General features: G+C 37.0%; 3 protein-coding genes across 4 annotated transcripts in view; 2 read left to right on the top strand and 1 right to left on the bottom strand.

The window, feature by feature from the left end:
- The window catches only part of LOC129566014 (lysine-specific demethylase 6A), a 29,090-nt gene extending 13,419 nt beyond the window's left edge, over positions 1 to 15,671 (bottom strand). Inside the window, exons 1-4 of the mRNA XM_055441500.1 lie at positions 14,281 to 15,671; positions 14,127 to 14,193; positions 13,465 to 14,065; positions 13,196 to 13,304 (exon numbers count right to left, since the gene is read on the bottom strand). Coding sequence (XP_055297475.1) covers positions 13,196 to 13,304; positions 13,465 to 14,065; positions 14,127 to 14,193; positions 14,281 to 14,354 — 851 coding nt within the window. The 5' untranslated portion in view covers positions 14,355 to 15,671. The remainder of the gene's footprint in view (positions 1 to 13,195; positions 13,305 to 13,464; positions 14,066 to 14,126; positions 14,194 to 14,280) is intronic.
- Positions 15,672 to 15,745: 74 nt separating this feature from the next.
- Positions 15,746 to 18,929, top strand: LOC129566016 (uncharacterized). Of its 2 annotated transcripts, none has more exons than XM_055441503.1 (6): positions 15,746 to 16,338; positions 16,434 to 16,617; positions 16,705 to 16,922; positions 17,050 to 17,170; positions 17,431 to 17,628; positions 17,751 to 18,929. In XM_055441503.1, the coding sequence occupies exons 1-6, from the start codon at positions 16,326 to 16,328 to the stop codon at positions 18,490 to 18,492; spliced, it is 1,476 nt and encodes a 491-aa protein (XP_055297478.1). In that variant the 5' UTR covers positions 15,746 to 16,325; the 3' UTR covers positions 18,493 to 18,929. The 2 variants fall into 2 exon arrangements, with proteins under 2 accessions (XP_055297478.1, XP_055297479.1); XM_055441504.1 differs by having other exon boundaries at positions 15,748 to 16,338; positions 17,434 to 17,628.
- A 1,144-nt stretch (positions 18,930 to 20,073) lies between these two features.
- Positions 20,074 to 22,177, top strand: LOC129566017 (lipase member I-like). Its single transcript, XM_055441505.1, has 5 exons — positions 20,074 to 20,613; positions 20,751 to 20,876; positions 21,028 to 21,099; positions 21,177 to 21,230; positions 21,293 to 22,177. The coding sequence occupies exons 1-5, from the start codon at positions 20,097 to 20,099 to the stop codon at positions 21,550 to 21,552; spliced, it is 1,029 nt and encodes a 342-aa protein (XP_055297480.1). The 5' UTR covers positions 20,074 to 20,096; the 3' UTR covers positions 21,553 to 22,177.
- Positions 22,178 to 22,475: the final 298 nt, after the last annotated feature.

Here is a 22,475-nt window from a genome sequence, read left to right as displayed (position 1 = left end):
TACGATACGCAACGACATCAGCACATTCCTTTTATACATGTATACATACATAATTTTGCGCACATTCATTTCTTATTTTTGTTCGTTTCTCTTGTGTGCTTTTCGCTTCTCATTCCCTTTTTCATTTCATCGGTCGCCGTTCGTCATATCATATAAATATACATATATATATCTGTTGACTGTGATTCGAAGCCACTCATGTACCGTTCGACCAGTGCGGCATTTCAAGAAGGGTTAATCAAAAATCAGTTTTATTAACAAAAACGAGATTGAAATTGAATTTTTCAAGTATTCACTCTTCATCATATTTGTATATACCGTTTTCAGTTGTGTGTGCCTGCTGTCTATATGATACGCGTTTTTTTTTCTGTCTCTCTGTCTCAGCGTTATGTTCGCAGACATCAATCAAACTGAAACGAGATATACGATTTGATATGATTGTGGTCAGAGCATTGCGAACTTGAAATAAAACATATACACACTCACACTCACAGTCACGCGAGTATTTGCGAAGGGGAAGAATTTAATTGCGTGCTAGCGAAAAGTTATTGACTGCATTTACAATTATATGCATTTGCATAAATTAATTCGCGCGCGACCATTCCCATGTGGGCAATGAGGGATTTGGCGATGTGTGAAAGTGAAAAGCCGCTTTTTTTTTAAATAAAAAATTATTTTAATCCCGTATGCCATTTCCTACAAACGGAAACATGAAACGTTTTAAAAAGAAAAGAACCCGTTGTTCGACTCTCTTTAATTGGAATTTCATTCTAATGAGAATTAAGTCGTTCCAAATGATGAGTTATTATTTAACACTTGGAATTGCAATGAATTTGAACAATTTACAGCTGGCATAGAAACAACGTCTCGTCTGTTTTTCCGCACAATTTTAAAGGGTTTCGAAAGGTTGTTAGTTTTTATTCACACTACATGTTACTATTGTATGTAACTTGAAAATGGGTCGCAATCAAATTGATATAAAGCCATATAGCGTTAAGCAACCAATGACGAATGTTACATGATGTGAATCAACCGGCCAATAGATCATTGTCCCGAATATGAAAAACAACAACAACAAAAAACATACGAAAATGACAATTTACACGTTAATTCAATATGGAAACCAAAAGAAATCGTCGTTGTTGTTGTCGTCGTCGTCGTCTCGACAATGCCACTGAATGTGTATGTGAGAAACAAATGTGATATGACGGTGCGGCAAACCGTCATCGACGAGAAAACAATCGAGAGAATAATGAAAAAAAAAACAAACACACAACCATCGTCGCAACAGACTCAACAGATCTTTCACTCTTTCATACACACAAACACCACATATACAATACACTTCATTTGCGACGATTTATTTTTTCGTGTGTGACTCCGGTTCTCCGTTTGAGACTCGCTCAGTATTTTTTTTTTTCGTCGGGCAACACAACTGAATGAAGAAACAAAACGAAAAACAACGTCATATACGGCTGAATGACGAGCGAAAAAAAAAATGAAGTTTACATAAACCTGTGCGATATATCAAATTCTAGTCTGAGAACGTCTACAATTTCGTCGATTTGAAAAGAAGTATGATTAAATATCGCACATACACGTTAGACAAATGAATCGTTCGGTTTGGCATAAAAGGAACCTTTGGCCTCGATATATAAATGGTTTCATGTCGTCAGAGCAATTCTCGAGTCATTATGACTTCAATAGAGGAGAGGAAAATCGAAAGTTTTTTTTAGCTTAGAATCTGGTACAAAGACGACTGTCTGGATTCTGGACGAGAACGATGATTAGAGACCTAACTGAATGTGCACAAATTCGTTTTTTTTCATCGCCCGTTTTAGTTTGATCGTGTGAAAATTAGGGTGTCAAATTCTCTCTGGTCATTTCGAGGAGCATTTTTGTTTTGCTTGCTGCTCGTCGTCATTTTCAGAACGAAAAAAAAACCCGTTCATTTCGAGAACACAATTTTAAGTGGTCTTCGTAAACTTAACAATCGTTCTATGCTAATTTAAGCCATGATGTTAGCTTTTCTGGTGGGCTACAAAATAACAAAACAACAAAACATCGACAAAGTATTCATTATATGTGAAGGATAACAATGCCAGTCGAAATTGATAATCGACACGACGATTTAATGAGCAGCAGCTCGATCCGAACAAAGCATACACGTTGGGACCGAACGAAAAAAAAAACTGCATGGCATTTTGAATCGAAAAAATCGTCTTAACATCATTTATCTCTCATTTGCATCGGCAGTGTAGCATTTTGTTTCTATGTTGCCCCGGTTGATTTGTTCACCATCGATATATATTTTTATAAAAATGCTCTTTTCATTCTCTCGGCTGCTCCGTTGCTGTGGTGCCACACACAAGAAGACAAAAGGCGAAAAAAAAATCCGAAACCAAAAAAAAAAAACAGGCCAAACCACCAGCTTCTCAAAATAAATGAATACATAGAAGAGAGCGACGGTGAAAATGTGAATGTTCGATAGTATATATGTGAATTCGATGCTGAGGTTTGTATTTTATCAGAGGCAGCAGCAGCGTTTGGTTCAAAATGTGAAGAGCGGAGCGAAAAAAAGAAGAAGAATTTATTTGGGATAGACATTCACTCGTCACGTACACACCACGAAATGTGTAAAAGCGCATGCTCACATATCGCATTCATTCCGAACTATCGTCGTCGTCGTCGATCCGCCATCTCAGTACAGCACAAAAGAATTCGACGATGCACACACTCGGTTACGTTTTCATATACGCCACACAAAGTGCCATTTATCGACTAAAAATATAACAACAAGCCTTAAACTGAATCGAAAGAGAGCCTGAACCAAAAAAAAAGAGACCGTCTCTCACTCACTCACTTAAGCGCACACATACACAGACAAACACACACACACACACACGTCCGTGAGGAAAGAGAGAGAGAGAGAGAGAGAGAGAGAGAGAGAGAGAGAGGGAGCGATGGTGCTGGGAGTACGCAGAGAGAGACGCATGTGATGACGACTGCAAGCAAAAGCAAGAATTCAAAAATCGAATCGACTTGTGTTTACAATTTGTGAGCTCTATACTACTGCTGCTGCTTTCGTACACATAAAATCGCTGCCTATATGCCAGCCTTGCATTGTTCAAATCGTTCAAATATATTTGTAGCCCGTAGCCATCCGCTTTGGTTGCCGTGCCGCGCTCTGTGTTAGTCTATCGCGTGAACGAAACTATATCTCGTGTGCTATAGAAACGTGGCATACATGTGTATTGGTAGTTATTGAGGGCAATGCCCGTGTTGTATATTCGGTCGACACAGGCAACGTGAATGCGAATCTACGCTGCTGCTGCTGCTGCAGCAGCAGCAATAATACGGGGCCCCCGTGCTATGTGTGCTGCTGTTGTGGTTGCTGTTGTCGTCGTTGTTATTTTGTACGATAGTACATCCGAAACGATAGGAAAGAAAATATTTTGTATTCTCTTTTTCATTCGTTTGGCACCACGAGCATGTGTATGTGCTCATGCTCTATGTACAGTTGACTTACAATGGAAATGAGTCTTTTTTTCTCTCTCTCTCTCTTTCACTCTTGATACTAATTCTTGGAGTAAATGCGAGTACCATACAGTCGAGTTCACATCGAATCCATGGTATGATTTATGGTTTGTTGTTATAAATTTTGGCAGCGAATTTCAATTCTCTTTTCGACGATGACGACTGTCCCAACTTGAAATCGTTAACTGGCTGCCATTCATGTCGGTGCCAATTCGATTTTCACTTGAACCATTTGTTTCAAGCACTTTGTCATGAAATCAATTTTGGCATTCACACTGAACCTCTAACCACCGAAAAGATTACTATCGCGCGCACACTATTTGCATGTTTTGCATAGAGGAAGAAGAAGAAAAAACGAATGCAAATTTTATGCATGCAGTATGAAGTTTTTGATTACTCTATTTTATGGTCTATGCTCTACAATTTGCATATTTAATTAAATATCATGTGAAATTTGTCACCGTAAATAAAACATACACTTTTTTGTGTCCATAATTTCTTTTCTTTTCATTTCGTTGCGTTTGTGAATATATCGGATCATATGTAGTTTATGGGGACATTTAAACCTCTTTCATAAGGCGCATTTTTTTTCTCGTTCAAAATGAATATGGAAATCACGCAGCGCGGAAGCAGGGATGCATTAAAGGGGGTTATTAAAATAAATGAGCGATAAATACGTTCGAGTATTGCATTTCGTGAAAATTGTGATGCATTTCGTATTTCAATACATAAAGTGGGACACACCGTGTGAGTATGTGATTATTATCGCAACAAACTGTTGATAAAAGTGTCGCTCGCTCTCCCTTTTCATACGAGAAATTGCTTCAGAATTTGCTACTTTCATATGCGGAAATACGGTAAAAAGAATTTTGCGGTTGTTGTGGCAGTGTGAGTATGTGTATATGCGCACGCTGTTTTCTTCTTTCTTTTTTTTTCATATTCTCATGTGCTTCTTCTTGTCATCGTCGGCACTTGCATCGCATTCCTGTTCATTACATCAACATTAATTAACTATGGACTGGATACTGTGAGCGAGTGAGAGATTGTTTATGCTCAGCGCGCGGCGCATTGTGGAGTAAAAGGTGTGACAGAAAGCGTAAAATCATTGACGCTAGAATAAACTGTTTGGTGAATAAATTGAGAAAAAAAGAGCAATAACAAATCAACGACAAAGAATGTAATTCTCTCTGGTTCTATGTAGTCTGATGCGGTGGCTAACGATGACTACAAACATTTGCTGCTGAGGCTGCTGCTGTATGCTGCTGTGTGCTGTCGTTGTGCATTTGTAGATGCAAAAAAAAACAACACACAGCAATCAAATGTATGCACATTGAACCGAGCGATGGCAGAACGAACAAGAGAAAGGAAACAGAATCAAATCACGACGAATATATTGTATGTATGAACACAAACGAGCACTCTGTTTCACCAACAACATCGACAACATACTCTCTATGCTATTTGAATGCGTCGAACTACATCTAATGTGTGCTCTTGGTTGTAATACAGTGTGTTGTAGCAGCAGCAACAACGAGACACACACGAACCGAACTAAACCAACGAAACAATATATATATATATATAGAGAGAGAGAGAGAGAGAGAGAGAGAGCGAGAGAGGAAAAAACACACAACCTCATCCATGTATGGCAAGAATACGGTATACAGAACGAATTTTTTTTGTTGTGTTTTCGTGAATACGACAAACGATAGTCGCTATGAGCTTGAGCATTGCCTACGTGAGTCTCAGCCGCATTAAAATGGCTATCTCAAAAAAAAACAGTCGGTTTTCTCTATGTTTTGAGCTTTTCTTCATTTTGATTTTCTCTTTTTTTTTTCTCTCTGTATGTACTGTCATTACTCTTTTATTTTCGTTAGTTTCTTTGTCTGTCGTTTTTTTTCGACTCGATCAGTTTTTTCTTCTTTCATTCGACTCTCGTTTCACGTTGGAAATAACGACGAAATTGTCTTTAATTCCATTGCCAATTTGGAATGAACAACTGTACCTTTTTTTTTGCTTGGTAATTTTTTTTTTTTTCAGTCGATTCATCTGACCGCAAAATTGCCCAATCACTCGGTTTCGTCCACTTGGAAACAGCGCACTTCGTCTGGATACTTTGCTAATTTTCGTTATTAGCACCAAATTTCACAGATATTTCATCTATTCATCTCTACAAAACCGAATCAGCATTCCATCACCACTGATTCATTCATTAGCTTTCATTTTACTATCGATAAACAATGTTTTAATTTACGGAACGCTGTTCCGTGTAAAATTCGTTAGCTGGCGATAAATTGTCAACGTTTATATATTGAGTCTGTTTCCATCGAAATAATAAACTATTACCATGATGCATTTTTGAAAAATGACCCATTGCATCGAAAATATTCAGTCGCAAAACTTGATTCAGAACGTTGTTTACAGATTTTTTCGGTCATATGTTTCGACGTAGGACAAAGAGTTTAAGGTAACGATTGTTGTATAAAACATTCCATCTGTCTATGTTGACTCTTTGTTTATGTTGGGTCGTCATTTTTTCAGTTGAAATGTGTTTTCCCTTCATTTTTTTTTCACATAATTTACGATGTATTTTCAGAAGTGTCTGCTGAGGAACTTCTTATCAACATCAATAAACACTTCCTTGCATTCCCATGCACAATGTACTTCTCTCTCTGTCTCTATTTCTCGTTCTCCGGGGGAAACAAATAAACATTTGAATTTTATGACATTTACTGCTTCCTTGTCATTTTTTCCCTCCCATATCTACCTTATGACTAAGCAGTAGAGTTGAGATTACAATTTCACCATAATACAGAGTAGTTTTCGGTTCAGCTTTCTCAAAACACATAAAAACATAAACGCTTATTTAGTGTAATATTGTTTATTGGTTGTGAACGTTGTCATTGCTTTGTACGAGAAGTTGAGCGGTGACCGCGTTTTTCGTCTCACTTCGAAACAGTGTCAATTGGGAGCTGTAGAAAAGTTCTAATTGACTTTGTACGCACCAAATAAGTGTAGTAAAAATAGAGTGAGAGTGAGGGAGAGAGAGAGAGAGAGAGAGAGAGAGAGAGCAAAAGAAAAGAAATCTTTTCAAACTTCGTGGAAGTTTAGTAGTTAGTGCAAAATCCATTGACCAGTTTTGCCAGGTAAAACTGATACAATCTCCGGTGTTTCTCCTAATTCCATTGCCATCATTAACAACTGATTTCTTCGAAGCGGTTCGAGTAGAAAAAGTGCCATCATAAAGTGTCATATCTATGTTTGTCGACACAACGACGCACATACAATGAACATTGTTCTAATCATAGATCACTTCCAAGAAGCTATGTCAAACTTGTTGTGTAACATTCATTCTGATTGTTCTTTTTTTATCTGGTGTTGTTGATTCTACTCACAAGCGGATATTGAGGTGGGCAAATGCCTTCCGCAAAATAAGAAACAGCGAAGAAAAAAAACAAATGGTGGTTAAAATTGCGTGAATACGGATTATCGCCCACCGTTTTGAGTGTTGTAAATGCTTGATTCATAAATCGATAGCACTTTTGTTCTTGGGCCGGTGAGTGTTTCTGCGAAATTCATTGATTCATTCATTTAAAATGCTCGATGCGTATCGTGTGAGAGCGAATGAGTGAGTGAGTGAAGTACTCTCCATGTAAATTTTACAAATGGCAAGCGTTGAGCGCAACAATAACAAAATCCGTTTCATAAGCCGTGGTCGTTTGATCTTAACGCCGTTATTATTATTCCATTGAGCAGCGTGGCTACTTTAAACCATACAAATAAATTTCGGACGCGCCAAACACATAGGAAGCAACGCAAAAAAAAAAAAACAACAACCAGAGCGAAATAAAAATGAAGTGTTTTCCTAAGCAATTATTAACTTGGGAGGCTGTTTTCTGTTTGGAATACTTGTTTTTATTCAATCTGTCACGTTATTGTTATTTCGCTTCTTCGTTTCTCATTGCTGGTAATTTAGTCAGCGTGTGTTTTTATTTTCTTTGGCTGTATTTCATGCGCTCATGTCGAACTGAGAGTGAGTGAGCGAGTGAGAGAAAATTGTTAGCATTATTGTTATTGTTGAAGAATCGAGTGTATGGTGTGTGTGACTAACCGTACATCGTGATCTGAAGAAGAGTTGATTGAACTTGAGGCACTGACTCGAACCAAACATACAACGAGCGCGACACAAGAATAAAAAACGCAAGCAACGATGACGAAGACGACGACGACGACGATGATGATCATCAAGACGATATATATACATAAAAGAATGTGTTTTTTTCACATTGGTTATCCCATAAATACACCGAGCATTTAGCAGATGATACAAACGGAATTAAAATACATTTCAACACAAATATATGTGCGCAACGCTTTGAATTATATATCGCTGTGAGTTTCTTTTGCTTTGCCTCTTTCTCTCCTGTTCGCATGCTGTGTAGTAAAATCCAAAAGCATGGCCAATCCAGTCCAATGCAACACAACTCAATACAACATCAATAGACAACGACTCGGCACTGACCGAAATATAACACAAAATAAATCGCAGCTAAAGAACATAAGAAACTTACAAAACGAGACAAACGTAAAACGAAAACATACACACCACACCACACCGATACACGGTAAGCACGTGAATGTTCTTTTCATTGTTTCGATGTGTGCGAGTTTTCATTTTGTTTTTTTTTTTTCGTCTACCTTTTCCACACACGTGTGTGTTGGGCTGCTTGCGAACGAAATGCTTCGGGATCGATAAAATTCTGGAATGCTTTATTGGTGCGAACAATTTTGATTCGTTCTTTTTAATAAACAATTTTCTGAGGTCATAGCTCGACCTTTTCGAATTCGACGAATTTGAATTTAACTACATTTATTTTCCAAAAAAAAGCACTTTTTTGTGGAATGGTCTATCTCTATTTGACTGTTCTGACGCATTTCACCGATGGATGAACTATTTTCATGGTCAAAACCTGTGTGCTGTTTGTTCGGTTTCCCTTGGTGGTTTGCGCAAAAAAGCAAGTGTTGCACATGCAATGCATTGTGTAGAATGCACAAATTCAAAAACCTCAACCCATCTCTTGATACTTTCTTTTCATTTCATTTCGTTTGCAGCACAGGCCGCGTATAAGATGTTCGTGTTGGGTTCGAGTTCGAGTAGACTTGATGTTGTTGTTCCTCTTCTTTGGCTATGTGTTCTTTTTTTCTCTCGTTATATGTTCTTGATTGTTGCATGTCTAGTTTGTTTGGTGCGGTTGTGATCCATTGAAATGAGACAAGCGGCGAAAATGAGCCTACTGCACCGGCCAACGTTACACATTTTTTGTGTGTATTTATCTGTCGATTCGTTATCATCGGTGGTTTGGTCGTGGTTCCGACCGTTTACCTGCCCGATCAATTATATACTGACTGTGGCAAGGTAGAGAATACTAGCTGCTGGTCGCAATTAACTCTTTGCAATTGTGAGAGAGAATGAAATATATTTCTTTTTTCATCGCATTGAAAATTCTCTATCTCTGGCCGTGTTTGTGTCGATTTCTGCCGTATTATATTAAATAACCGAACGGAAAAACTGTAATTTGCGGTTTTCAGCCCGCAAAATAATCCAAATAACAATTATTTATCGCATGAAACACGAATCGAATTAGGAATCAATGGTGTACTGTGAATGAGAAAGAAAGTTTTACTTGAATAAAAAAAAATGAACGCACACACACAGTCTGCGACTACTCGACTATTCGAGCTTTGTGATAGGAATCGCTCTCTCTCTCTCTCTATCTCTCTCTCTCTCTCGCGCGCGCATAAGGTTCTTATTGTTTGAAAACTCAATCCAGATATACATACAAAACGGCAAATCGAGTGCGAGAAGACAACGCATTTGCCCATCTGTCGCTTTGGCCCCGGTGATGGGAGTCTCGATAAAATTGGCTGCATGCGCCGTGCATGTGATGCGGCAAAAACAGAGCTACATTTTGTTGTGTTTCTGTTCTTTTCGTATATTATATCGTAGATAGTAAAATGTGCACTGGCTTCAAGTACCGTAAGTCATTCTCTCTCTCTCTCTCTCTCTCATGCTAGAAAGGTGAATTTACTGCAGAAAATCCAATAAAATTCGCAACACACTCCACTCACACATAACACGTCTCTGGAATTGACGTGTATTTAGATGCTGGTTGCGAAAAACCCGCTAGTACATTTGAACATAAATCATCCGGCACACCGATGTCTATATGAGTGTCACGTAAGCGTAAAACAACGACGGTAAAATGCTGTCGAGAATGTCTTGGAATGGGTTTTTTTTGTTGTCGTTGCTCGTGTGTTTTTTGGGTGCTGAAATTTCACTCACGGAAATAGAAACGGTTGTCTTGGCATTTCTTTTTCGGTGAAAGAAAACGAACAGGAAAGAATTGTTTGAGAGTTTGGTACTTCCTCTGGGTCGATTTCAACACAGAATATCATTAGATACACACATAGAACGCACACATTAACAACGGGCTTATAGGAGAGCATATCAATGGAATAGTGTTTTCCAACACAATCTCATGTTTTCACGTACACACCGCGCACCCGTCCGCTCGCTCGCTCTCTTGAGTGTGAGTCTTCCATTATAGCGACCGACAAAAAAGAGGTTCGTCGTTCCATCCAATCCAATCAAACGTTCACTCAATAGATGAGCGAAATGTGCGCCTGTGTTTGTGTGCAATGGAAAGAAAATGTGAAAAAAGAAGAGGCAGCAGCAGCAGCAGTAGAGGAAGAGGGCAACCAAAGAGACCAAATAAATCGTAGCATAGCTAATCTAGCCTATATACTGACTATGGTTTTTGGCACCCGTTTAACTCTCACACTCACACTCTTCATTTCATTCAATGAAACGAATAAATTGAATGAAACATTTGATTTCCGTGTGCTCAATTTTTTTCGGTTATGTGCTTAATTTCGGACTCATCTCAAAACATAACAATTGAGCAGTGGCTCGTTTTAAATGCATTTATTAGTAAATACATGTTTATTTGCAACTCTGGCGTTCGATTGTTTGTGGTAATAAATTTGGTTGTTGTCGTTTTTTTGCTGCTGCTGCTGCTGTTGCTGCTGCTGCTGCTCAATATGTGCAAATGATTCCTTATTTTATTTACTTTGTGTCGCGTTCGTCGATTACAAATTCTATTTATATATTTGTATGCATACATATAATAGCATCCATTCATCCTGTATGCTTGTTCGAATGTCATTCGAGTGTGTGTCGTTCGCATAAATTACGAATCGTGATAAAAAGAAATGGTGAGCAAACAATAGAGACTAGGGCAAAATAATACTAACGTCTGAATGAACCCCTTTTATTACCTTCAAATGCTCAACGTTTTTTAACGGCCTTTCGATCACTATTTGGTTTCTGTTGTTTTATTGAATTTTTTTTCTTCTTTTTTTGTGCAAAAGTTTTTTTTTTTGTTTCAAATTCACTTTGTATAAAAATCGGTTAAAAACAATCTCACTTTCAGATGAACACAATGATATTTCGTTTTGTGGCTAGTATAAAAATTTGACGTTTGTGAACACAAATTATTGCTTCATTTGCAACTGGTCTCTCTTTTTTTTATATTTTTGCTGAATAATTCACCACTCGATGGTTGTCTTTTCCAAAAAAAAAAGAAGCAATGAATGAACACAGTACGGGGAATTTCGATTTTTTAAGTATCCGGTGAGTAATATTGTTCAAAAATAAAATCATACACCAATCAAATATGCTTATTACGATGAGGAAACAATGTTTTTTTTTTCGAATTCCAAATGAATCACATGCTAAACTGTTCTGTTGAATATTTACAAGTTACTGTTAAACTATTTTCTCTGCACTTTTTTTTGTTGTAGTTCGTTGCTGACGCTTTGTTTTTTTTTTTGCTGCTGCTGTTACTGCTGCTGCGTTGTTTTTTTTACCGTTTATAATAGTTTTCTCTGTTTTGTATGCATGAGATTTTCATTTTAATTACTTTTATTGAGTGCGGCTTCAACTTTTCGCTCAACGCCAAACACACCGACACCCATGGAAAAACAATACGGCAAAAGCTTTCTAGTTTTGTGTTGGAAATTTCATCGAGTCAAATCATGCAAAGAAGCCTGACTGACTGTGAATGGGCCTGGTGAATTATTTATAGTCTTGTAGACAGTCATTGATAGAGAGTTTTTGTGTTTAATTCTCAATTGAAATTAAATATTCGCACACATTCACTAACTACACTCTGTGGAGTTTGTGTCTCTATTTCACTTGCTGAACTTTCAATGGCATAGAAAAATTGCTTTTAAAGTTGACACAGTTTTAATTGTCATGGGAATCTGAATAATGACGTCGAATTACTGGAAGTGTAATGATGAAGCGATGAATAAATAAATCACATGATAAAAAAGAACACACGCACACACACAGTTCGCACAACACCGAAATAAAATACGAATGAAAAATATCTGTATGATATTTGTTCGAAAAAGTTTCTTTCTGTCTGACACAACAGAGAGAGGCAGTGACTTTTTCAAAACAGTCTTTATTCTCGTTTAATGTCCTCGTCCAAATAGGTGTTTTATTTTATTTTCTGTCTCCTATCCAAAACAAATAACACTCATTTGTTGATAATTTTTTTTTTTCGTTGATTATGATTGTGGTCTTGTCTGTTATTTTATTTCTTTCTTTCTCTTCTTTAATCGTTTGTGTGTTGTTGATGCGCGACGCGCCAATGTCTACATTTTAATTCACTTTTCCACATTTGAATCTATTTGCAATTCATGGGTGTGCAATGCTATATATATATACACTCTATTATATCGACCCGTTTCAACAATAGATGAATTCGTGTGTGTGTTTTTGCTTTTCTCGTCTATTTTCTTTGTATACAAAAAAAAACTTTCAACGGAACCGAACGAAAACAACCCAAAAAATGAAACGGTACGTAATGGCTGATCGCTCAACGCCAACTGAACATTCATTATTCTCGTCGCATATGTGTTGCCGTGCGCCGAACGCGCTAGCTCTCTTGCCCCCGTTGAAAATGGACACATTTTACACATACACATATCACGTTGATTTACGAATGAAAACAGTCTTTTTTTCGTGAGCTCATCACATGCATGTGTAAGAGCGCTAGAGTGTGAGTGTGAGTGTGTGTGAATGTGTGTATTGTGAAGTGAGTGTCAAGCAACATCTTTGCTTGGCATATGAGACTCTATCGAACGGAGGGGAAGTTGAACGTGAGTAAAATAGGGGAATTTCTGTAAATGCTATCGTTTGAATCGGCAATCGAATGCCCTTTTATCCTTCGAATATTTGCACGTTATTTCTCATTTACTCAATTGGATTGGATGTACGCATGCTACACCGGCATGTGGATGAATTTATCACGAGATTTATTGTTTACGACCTACGAACTTCTCAAGTGCATACTCAAAACATGCTAATCTCACCGAAGATGAGATTTTCCAATCAAAAAAGAGATTTGGCCAAATTTTGTTTTCCTGTTCACTTGAAACATAATCTTTCATTCGTAAAATTGCCTCATTTATAACTTCGACTACGTCACGGATTTTATTAAAGTTGCCATCGACCTTGATTCTTTTTCGACCGTGCTTTCAGTGCAACAAGAAATAAAGCAGTTAGGGGATTTGCATATTTTCTTACCATCGATACGCGTTGAAATGATAGTATACCATGCCAAGTCCAAACATAAATGCTGTATCCCGCCAATGCTCCTTTTCCAAACCGAAGAACTTTTGATATGCCGACATAGCTGAAAATAGAATTTTAATCAGTTACTTATGTTCACGAACAATACATTTTCCACCAATTAAATGCAATAATATGGATTTGGAATTTATAAATAAATCAAAAATAAAAATATTTAAAAATAATTGCAAGACGTCCCTCGATTCAAATAGATAGCATTTTACCTTTTGCATAGTCTTCGAGCAGCAAGTGAAAATGTCCTAGTTTACAGTATGTCCGTGGATCGATGTTGATACCCTTCGAATATGGATCGTCTTTATCGGTGTTTGATTCCTCAATTTTAACCGGTTCATCGTTCGAATCACTTTGACTTTCCTTGTTGCTCTCTTTATTGCTGTCATTCCCGTCAACATTGCCATTTACATCGGCTTCTGTTTTCACCACTTGCTTATCCGGTTGTGCATCACTATTTTCATCAGTTTTACTTGTGTTTTCATCGGTATTAGTTTCAGCCAATGGATCGGTTTCGATGCTAGTCACCTCATCTTCTGGCTCTTGTTTGATGGTTGGAACCAGATCTGTGGCGTCAACCATTTCCACATCATTTGTGGAACAATTTGTCTTTGGTGATGCATTTGGTTCGACTTTCGGTGTTTTAGCACCGTCATTACGGTCGGTTGATTCATTTGTGTCCATTTGCTCCATATTTGATTCGTTCTTATCATTGGAATTGGATTTTGCGGTGTTTGCCGTGATTGTACACCGTTTTTCACGCTCCTGTTGACAGTAGGCTTGAATCAGCATACGTTCCAAGTATTTGATTGCCTAAAAAATACCGAAAAATTTTACCATTTCATTTTTTTTATTGGAAAAATGCTGAAATTACCTTGACAACAACCGCCTTCTTTTTACGATGTTCCAAATTGTTGAGCCGGAGAAAACCAAATTGGCGGCTGCAAAAAAAGGCCAAAACAAACAGTTTATCAGACAAACTCAAGCGTGGGAATTGTTTGAGAAATCTTAAATTGAATGCTACCGACCTGTCAAGCTCCGATAAGATTTGAAGTTCGGCTGGCGATAAATTGACTTCATCGCTATCGGGCAGCATCTTCATTTAGACTCTGCCTTTTAAACGTTTTTATTCAAACAATAAAAAAAAAATAAACCAATCAATTGCAATTTTATTCATAGATTCAACACACAAGAGACATGAATCCAAACACCTCGAACAGAACGAAAAATTTTTTTTTGTGTTTTTGCTAAATCGTTTCTCAGCCCACACATACACAAAATTATGGTTCTGGCGGCCACTGTCAAACACAACACTTGCAACAATTCGATTTGTCAAACAATTGAAACAATAGAAACGAATTAGACGTATTTAATAAGCGAATCACGAAATATAATTTCGGATACTTGTTGGACATTTATAACAAAAAAAAAAGTATTACACGCGGGCAGCCATTTTTTGTTAATGTTATTTATTCGAAGTTTTGAAAGTCAAATCAGTCTCATTCGGTGTATGTATTTGTGTGTGATGTTTCGTAGACGTCTGAAGTTTCAATAGCACTACGCGATTTTTATTCGATTCGTTGTGTGGCAGCACTGACACACCGGCTGGTTTTACGAAACATTTGTCGTGCTCTTTTGACAGTTGCCAATGTGACAGCGAGCCTCACACAGATAAACGACAGAAGAAAAACAAACTACGAGACTGTGTGTTTTGTATTATTTACATCGCGCGAATAACGCACACCAACACAATCGACACACAGAATCAGAACGATGTTTACCATTTTATGAACATCGATGCACGCGCACAGTTCACACAACACATCGTTCTGAAGTTGGATTTCCAACAATGAACGAAAATGAACAGCGGAAAAGAATTGGCTATTTGGCAATTACGATTTGCCAGGTTAGAAAGAAAATTGAGGGAAATGGAATCTATTTCGATGTTGTCAATTTATTTTGATTTTGATTGAAAATTTTTGAATCAAAAATTGACATGAAAGTTGAATTGGAATGAAAACTAGAAATTTATGAACTTCCTCCTGAATTATTGGAAAAAAATCCGTCTAATCATTGAAAGTGGATTTAATTTTGCAAAAACTAGGCTTTTTCTTTGGAAAATATGAATTGAAATGGTTTTTCACTCCATTTCACGGTCTTTTTTACAAATATTCAATTCCAAAATACAATGTAAACAAACGACCGTTTGGGCAAGTGAGCAATGAAATTGTTTCTTTGGCTAATATTATGATGGTTTTACGCAAAATTTGATACGAAAATTGAAGAAAAATATTCCAAAGTCATTCAAAGCCGCAAAGCATCCATTGATTTCACCAAAAAATTCCCATTTTATTCCATAGACAAAGATTTGACGAAATGAATTTGAAAAATTGCTCGGTTTTTGAATTGATGTCATGTGTATATGTGCCCAAAGCATTGATTCCGTAGAATATTATACCACGCACCACTCATACAAATGCGAAAAGACACACAGAGAGCAGTGTACGTACCGAATTGAGTCGCCACATACATTTGACAGTTAGCCAAAATACATTTGAAGTTTGTTCATCTGTACCTTTTTATCGTCTTCTATTGCTTAATGCATATAGTACACAAGAAGAAGAGAAAAAAAAATAAATATATATAGTGATTTTCGTGTATACCTTTTTGTTCGTCTACACGAATTCATCGCCCAAATTAAAACCGAATCAAAAAGAAAAATTCACATTTTGTGTGTTTTATTCCGTCAATTTTTGCGAACCAGTTTCGAAAATAACGTGAATACCATTTGTTCTGATTGAATTGTAAAATTTCATCTTTGTGAACAAGGAGGAGAGCAACAAAGTAGGCATCGTCACAACGAATTTCTGCGTGTGTTAAACTTGTTGAACCGAAAGAGTATTGTTTTTGTGACACCAAAAAATATTTCGCGAATTTGCTTTGAATATTGTTCCATTTGTTGGAATTCATTTGAAATTATCACATATCTTCTCCATTGCACTGATGTCTATCGCTGAGTATTGCGACGAAATTTTATTGTGATCGACGCTGGACGGCAAACGTTTCGTGCAAAATGAATGACATGAGTAAGTAAATCACACGCTCAACCTAAATTCAGATGCAAGTGGGTTTTGAAATGATAGTCATTGTGTGTTTTGTTTGCTTGTTGTTTTTTTTGCAGCCGAACACAAGAGCATGGATTTTGATCCAACGAACACTTTGAAGCGTTGCAACAGTACACCAATCATCAATCTACCTCCCACAAACAAAGCCACTGTATCATCGACTGGCACACTCACCATCAACACCATGCATTCATCGTTAGCGAATAGCCCGAATATTACATCGACCACGTCTCGTTCGAGGTATTTACGGGATTTTATCGAGGATTTCAGGTTATTTGACATTCATTGAGACTAACCTATCTTTTTTTTCGCTCATCTTCCACACAGAGATGCGTCACCAACACCAACGTACAATATATTCGCACCACGAGCACGACGATATTCGACGGGATTCAGCCCATTGGCCACAAATCCAGGTCCATTGCCTCGATTGACACCACGCGTTTCACAAATACGACAGGAAGAATGTGCCGATGTTAACAGACGAGAAGTCAATCACGAGCGCGAAGTTCACACCGCTTTGCAAATCAGTCAAAGCTGGGAAGGTATATTTGACAGATGCGATTATTATTGTGAATGAAAATCAATTGTTGATATTATTTTTTGACAGTAACTTTTTAACAATTGAATATTTTATTTGGAATTAATTTAATTTTACGTTTTTGTCTTTAGATTTGACTTTGGATGCAGAGCACTGGTCATTTAAAAGTGATACTAGCTCTGATTTAACAAATCCGCTACATGTGACCCTACCAACGGGCATCATTAGCTGTTCTAGTCCTTCTCCAACAAGGTTTGACATTGGCTCTTACTCTATTTACTGATTTACTTCCATTTTTCGTTGAATTTTTACTTCATTGAATTTTCCTGTTTAACTTGTCCACCGAAAATCCTTAAAGGTTGAGTGAAGTATGTGTAAAAATTAAATTCTGCAAACTGAAAAGAAAATCGAAGTTCAAACTTGATAATTTTATGGATAAATTTAATCCTTTTTCATGTTTTTTCGTTGACCAACAAGTAATTGAATCTATTTATCTATAAAACAAATCATAGTAGTCGAGCTGGCTTGCGACTGCCCCCATATGTATTGTCTCCATCGCCAACGCGCCGCACCTTCCAAACAAGACGTTCAATGTCTCCGATTGCGATGCGACCAAGCTCATTAGGTCCAGTCAAACGCAAATTTGAACTCGATGACAACTACTCAAATAGCTATTCGCCACCTCCATTCAAGAAGATCTTCACTGAAAGGTACCACACACACATCCTCATTAGAACAAGGCTTATTTTCTTCAAAATTGGAGCAAATTATCAAATTTTGTCAACTATATCAATATCACTAAAATTTCTTTTGTTTAATTTCTCAAATGTAGCAGTTCACGCGGCCATTCACCATGTCGTTCGCCATTGTTGTGCCCCAGCCCAGATTCAACCGAAGGCCGAACAACGCCAAAATTTTATATATCCAAACTGTGCACAGCGAATACAAATTCATCATCAAGTCAATCGTCGTCATTATCGGCTGCACCGTCGCCAAACTCATCCAGCGCCATGGAAATCCCAATGGACATACCGAATCTGTGTGCCAAAGCGACGGCCCATTCAGACTTGAACAGTGATCTCGATTGTAGTGATGTTGATTTTGATAGCGACAGTCAAAACAAGCCCACAACACAAGATGTTGACGAAAAATCTGCTACACAAAAACGTGATGAGGCTTGTGAAAAGCTGAAAAAATTGTTTTTCGCACGTGTTAGCACAGACAGCACGGAAACCGATTGCAGTAGCATCACCGACTTTAAGCCACAAACAACGGCCAGCGAATCGAATTCGCATGTGACCGACAATAAATCCGAAGCGTCAATGGAATGTGATTCATCGAAAAAAACGGACGGTTTTTGTATCGTACAAAATCTCGTCTCATCGACTAACGATTTTGAGGTGATCAACGAGAAGCATAATACGTTCAACAACGATGATGACGTCGACCATCACAAATCGATTGAATTGATCGCAAAATGTGTGCCAAACAATGACTGTATCTCAGTTTCAGTAGCAGACGTTGTTGACACAAACATTACATTAGAAACGGATTCGACTGAAAACTCGACTTAGATGTGTGCGTGTGTGATTTCTTTTTTTTGTTATTGATTTTAAACTTCAAACGCATTACTTTTAGAATATTACAGGCAGAGAAGAAAATTTATGTTTTAGCGTATTAATGACGTTTTTTTCAAAAGATGGAACTTAGCACACGCGAGACATTATAATCTGTTTGTCGCATCGTTTATGAGATAAATAATTTAGGTAAATAGATAAATAAAAAGTAAACTGGAGTAAAGCATCTCATCATCGATATTGAAGCCAGCACATACCTTGTTCGGGTGATGCTGCGCTATTTGCATATGGTCGAAATAATACAGAGCAAGAGAAAGAGATAAGCAAATGGCTTGAATGAGAACCAATTCAATAGAAATATATACATATTTATTGTAGCACCTTACCTTATTATTCAATAAAGAAGAATAAATAATCGAAGCTCAATACAATCATTTCCATTGTGTTTTTCTGTGTGTGTCTAAAATGACAAACAATCCTTCTTCATTATTTCATTCCATTTGCCGACAGTGAAAAATGAAACGAAATAAATTGCGCATACAGCGGAAGAATTGCGTTTACATTTACGATGTTCATCTTATAAATAAATTGCATCAAAACTATATCATGTGATGAGCGTTTTGTGTGTGACGTAGAATTAATTCAAACCAGACGATTTCGGAATAAAAAAAAATAAACAGAAAGCGATAATGCTTATCTTTGCATCGCAGATATTTTGATTCGTATCGGATCAAGGTCATCTGTTCAATGAACTTGAACATGAACGAATTTTTTCCAGCTGAAACCGAAATTTACTTCTGCTTTCACTTTCTTCTAGTATTTTTGTTTTTTTCATGATTTAAGCGACAAATGTCATCAAAATGTACCTTACTATCTAACCAAGATTTCTTAAAAATTTCTCACTAAATTGATCAATGATTTCTGTGGACAGAAAAAAAGTTTCCCGAGTATGCTGGTACTATTATTATTACTCACAATAACCAATCGATTGAAAATCAATGGTAAAAACCCTGACCCAGCCTTAGCATTTGCAATTAAGCTGCATTACTTAAATCCAGCTCACTGTGAAGATGCATGTTTCTATTTTTAGCTTCCGCATGATATCATTGCTGCCAAACGCAGCTTGTGGTTATGATCATCTTATTAAATGGTGGATTTTTCCAAATTTTGTTTCCTACATCTACAGTAGAGCTACAGTTCAATGGATACAAAGACTTGAAATATCAATTGCTTAGAACTGAAAAAATTAAAAACGTTTTAAAGATACATATTTCCATTAGTTCACTTAATTCGTTATTTTTCCACCATAAGATGATTTTGCGCGGTAACAATCAAGTATGAATTGCAATCGCTGATGTATTGATAGGTCAAATAAGTGCATTTATAGCAGCCAATATCACTATATTGATTAAAAATAATCACAAATTAAAAGGGTATCAATCACTAAATTAATAACATTCAAGTGTGCGATGCAAGCCGTTCGCACTGTGTATGTTCGGTTCGATGCATCACAGAAGAATATTCCAACTATAAAAGATCAAAATATCGATTCGGTTTTTAGTTATAGTCAGTACTTCGTCGAAACCAGCACAACGCACACCATGTTGTTGAATCAGTGCAAAAACCTCTTATCAATATCCTTATTGTTGGTCAGTGTCGTTGCTTCAGTGAAAGCGGGTGAATTCGATGCGAAAAAACATGTGTCTTACGAAATGTACTGTCGATTTTCGAATGAAACTACAACAACGACATTACATCAAATCGACACGAGTATTTTGCGAAACGAAAATTTGGTGGTTGAAGGTCAAGGTGATAATAGAGTGCTGACTAGTATTACAAATTGCCGACTGAACTGGAATCCAAATCGACCGACTCGAATATTTATCCATGGATACTACAGTGATCGTGATACATTGAAGAAATACGCCAAAGCATACTTGGAACGAGACGATTACAATTTCATTGCTATCAATTGGCTGCACGGGGCACAAACTATCAACTATGTCAAAGCACGGTATAGAATTTTAGAAGTTGGCAAAGCCGTAGCACGATTCATTGAATACCTGGTCACAATCGGATTGAATTTGGACGATCTCACATGCGTCGGGCATTCGCTGGGTAAATCATTTAAAAAGTCCACAGCACAATTGAATCGTAGAGCACAATCATTGTCATAACACCTTTTCTCAAGAATCCAAACCGGCTGCAATTTTCGTGGCATGGCCCAATATGTTTTGTGTTCTATTTTCCTCTAGGTGCTCACACTTGCGGAATTGTTGGCAAGAATCTGAAATCCGGGAAATTGGCAATCATTTTTGCACTTGATCCGGCGTTGCCACTGTTTCATTTGAAAGATCAAACCTGCAGGCTGCATTATGATGGTAAGTTTCTCACTTTTTCTACGTTATAATGGCTATTTTTCATTCCGCCACATTTTTCGCAAGAATTAAAATTAAAAAAAAAAAGATATTTGAAATGGAATCGACGAAAAATCATTAAAAATTTTGAACTTTTTTCAAATTCTTACTACAGACGCTAAATACGTTCAAGTGATTCACACGAGTGGAGGTTATTTGGGTGTTAAACATCCCATCGGCCATGCAGGTAATGCATATCCAAATGATACTATAGATTTAGAACAATCCGTTTATTTTGGCGTTAATTCCAATATTGTTTTGCAGATTTTTACCCAAATTTTGGATGTGTTCAACCTTTGTGCCGCAGTTTCATTCCATGTAAGATCAGTTCTGACTCAAAACTTTAAGGTTTAATATGAAATAATTTCCATTTTCTTTAGTTGCTGGTGAGATTTGTTCGCACTCCCGTGTTCACGATTTATTCATTGAGAGTTTATCACGCGCAACACGATTTTGGGCAACGAAATGCACATCCTATGGCGAAATATATGAAGAACGATGCTCACGACATGGAGAACGAGCACTGATGGGCGGTGACATTGAGAATGAAGAGCGTCCTTTTGGCTTGTATTACTTGCAAACCAATGGAAAATCACCGTTTTCAACGTTTCGCCTGCAGGAAGATATCGTGTTCCCATGAATAGAACAAGCAGTTGTTTCGAATCAAGCACAAACTACTATTGTTATAAATAGATTTCGTTGTGGATTCGATAGACTCGCAGAATTTCTAGAATGATGCAAAATACGAAAACAAACAAACCGATGATGGTTTGTTGCACTCAATGAATTTATTGAATTTGTAAATCAATTGACGCTAAATTAGTTTTGTGTATTTCAATGATAACAATTTTATTTCCACACACTCAATAGATTGATGTATATTATTTGAATGTTTAATTGTCAAATGGAAATATAAGCAGATCGCATAGAATAAGATACTAACGACGTGCATAGACTAAGGGAGACTGTGTGTATTTAATATTTGCCAGTTGACTTTTCAAAATGTTCTAGACAAAGTGTCATTAGGAGTGGATTAGTTGAGAGGTCAAAATAGCAACATAAGAAAACAATTAACAACTCATTACTCAAAACCTATTTAGAACTTCAGCGTTGAACCTGTAAATTTACCTTAAAACGCCTCAACGCTAAATTGAAATGTTCGATTCAAATATGTGAATATTTACAAAAATGTTTTTGGATATACTTTAGAAAATATGTTTTTCAATGCCAGTAAATATTCGAATAAATAATTTTTCTCACTTAAATTGATTGATTATATCAACTTCAACTGAAAGAAACTTAATTTTATCATAGACAGTTTTTTCTCTCATTTTTACATGCTCTTGCCATTTGAAAATCCCGCAAAATAAATGAATGTGAGCACACTATGCATTTCATTTCAGCATTCTTCTCACAATCGAGGAAACTCCATTTGAACGATTATTCTATTGTTTTGTCTTCAGCTCAGGCACCGGCTCGAATTCCGGTTCTTAGTCGGTTTCGTCCCACAATTTTACCATTGAATATTCTTTATCATCTGAAAAGTTGTGTCGAATGCACCTT

The sequence above is a fragment of the Sitodiplosis mosellana genome, unplaced genomic scaffold, assembly GCF_009176505.1.
Source record: "Sitodiplosis mosellana isolate CC-2019 unplaced genomic scaffold, AAFC_SMos_1.0 Smas_scaffold_3, whole genome shotgun sequence".
NCBI classification, from domain to species: Eukaryota; Metazoa; Arthropoda; class Insecta; order Diptera; family Cecidomyiidae; genus Sitodiplosis; species Sitodiplosis mosellana.
This window is presented reverse-complemented; position numbering and strand designations above follow the sequence as displayed.

Bases quoted from the DNA above. Each gene is read 5' to 3' on its own strand.
- LOC129566016 (XM_055441503.1), top strand. The intron at 16,618-16,704 runs GTATTTACGGGA...TCTTCCACACAG, and splicing joins TCGACCACGTCTCGTTCGAG to AGATGCGTCACCAACACCAA. The intron at 17,171-17,430 runs GTTTGACATTGG...AACAAATCATAG, and splicing joins TCTAGTCCTTCTCCAACAAG to TAGTCGAGCTGGCTTGCGAC.
- LOC129566017 (XM_055441505.1), top strand. From the start codon at position 20,097: ATGTTGTTGAATCAGTGCAAAAACCTCTTATCAATATCCTTATTGTTG. The intron at 20,614-20,750 runs GTAAATCATTTA...ATTTTCCTCTAG, and splicing joins ATGCGTCGGGCATTCGCTGG to GTGCTCACACTTGCGGAATT. The intron at 21,100-21,176 runs GTAATGCATATC...ATTGTTTTGCAG, and splicing joins ACATCCCATCGGCCATGCAG to ATTTTTACCCAAATTTTGGA.